Genomic DNA, 1,779 nt, shown 5'->3' on the forward strand with positions numbered 1-1,779 from the left:
CCCATTTCGGGGCCGTTACAGGATTATGTACTGGAGGTGTGTTTTCCAAGAGAGGAGCACCATAGATGCTTTGGGAATTCATTGCCGGGGGCGCTGAAGAGATCTGCAAACTTCCTCAAAAGTTGTCATTATTTTAAGTTAGTGCTTCGTTGCCTTCGTTAGATGCACAATTTCAATGGTCATCCATAATGTTGCGGATGCCCCCGATCGAACCAGACAGGTTGGGCAACCTACATACCCCTTGGCAAGTCCTTGCGAGAGACGGTGCATATAGCCAGCCCTCATCCTATTAGCCAATTATTTACAGGCTATGATCGCCTTGATCGAGCGATCAGAGGAACAGCCAATGTTTTCGGCCAAACCACTGAATTCGTAGGCTCATCCGTTTTGTCCTAAATTCCGCGACTGACCCATCTACTTATTCACCTCAACTTCTTCCACATCTCGAAGGATATTCCCTACGTACGTACTCGCCCGCACCGCTGAGTTTGAGAATGGGAGCGATCGCACGGTGAACTTTTTGAGTATCAGTCGAGAGAGGAAGGTAGGCCAATAGTGCGGTTGGGGTCTGTGTAAGCCTCGGTGTGCGAGGAACGGAAAGTAATCGAACACCACGAATAGGACCCGTTTCCGTCTATCTGATCGGATACCGGTTGTATGCCCTTCCACAGGCTCGAAATACATTTCGAAGCCACGAACAGTTGATGGTAGTGGTGGGTTGATGTGCGGGTGTTTTTAGGACTTGTCGTTTGTCTTCTTGTCCGTCGATAAGGTGAGTGATTCCGGGTTCGAACATACTCACCAGAGATTTGAAGCACATCCTTTTTACTCAAGGTCACTCTAAATGGTCTATGTCAGCAGGACAGAGTGTGCTCATGAGAGGATGTCCCCAAAAGAATTCCGTCTTTTTCCCGGGCCCGATGGAGGCCAACGAATGGGGAAGTGTGTGAGCAACTCCTAGATGCTCTCAGTCACCTGGTTCGTTCCGAGGGAGATTCCCATCGTCCATCCTTACTCTCAATCCCTCCCTGCTGGAATTCGCAGCTGCGCTTCAATCCTGTCAACCCTGTCGCACACGACACGAGGATGGTGATTCGCGGATAAGACAACTCTGCCTAAGGATGGATAGGTGTGGACGCTTGCATCGAAAATAGTGAAGGGAATGTCGACTGGCGTGTTCCTCGCCGACGAAGCTCTCTGTCTGAGTCAACGAGATAGCCTATCAACCATGGATGATATGTAACACCCATAACCGGCTTACGTAGACAAATGAAATTGTCAACCATGTGGTCGGCACAATGTTTGGTAGCGCTCCTGATTTTGCTTTTGTCGTCTGCGTCAAAAAGGGTCTCCCTTTTTGATATAGGCTAGCGCAAGAGAGATACCAGGCCCGACAGTATCCCCATATGCTAAATCAACATGGTCATGGTGGTCACGGAGATACAAAAAAGACGCTGTTCTAGAAGGCATCTTTTTTCATTGCCACATGCACATGCACATGTTTGAACATGGCCTTGATGAGCAGCATTGCGGGCATGTTAGCCCCTACTGGCCCAGTTTGTTATGACCCATAATCCTCCATCAGCTTGTTGAGAATGGCACTTGCTGCCCTCATTCTATGGCGAAGTTAAGGAGAGAACCTTTCTAACGGTGAATTGTGTTTATGTGAAGCCATTATTGGAGGCTTCGGTCGTCCTAAAGGGCTCTCGTTTGGCAGGTTCTTAACTAATGTCTAAGCCGCGCCATCATATCAATTTATCTTCAATGTGCCACAGTGCC

General features: G+C 48.6%; 1 protein-coding gene across 1 annotated transcript; it reads right to left on the minus strand.

Moving 5' to 3' along the window:
- Positions 1-414: 414 nt before the first annotated feature.
- PADG_05445 (uncharacterized protein) lies at positions 415-684 on the minus strand (the record flags this gene model as incomplete). Its single annotated transcript, XM_010762441.1, has 1 exon — positions 415-684. One exon carries the CDS (start codon positions 682-684, stop codon positions 415-417), a length of 270 nt encoding a protein of 89 aa, XP_010760743.1.
- Positions 685-1,779: the final 1,095 nt, after the last annotated feature.

Source organism: Paracoccidioides brasiliensis, assembly GCF_000150735.1.
Source record: "Paracoccidioides brasiliensis Pb18 unplaced genomic scaffold supercont2.6, whole genome shotgun sequence".
In the NCBI taxonomy this organism is placed as follows: domain Eukaryota; kingdom Fungi; phylum Ascomycota; class Eurotiomycetes; order Onygenales; family Ajellomycetaceae; genus Paracoccidioides; species Paracoccidioides brasiliensis.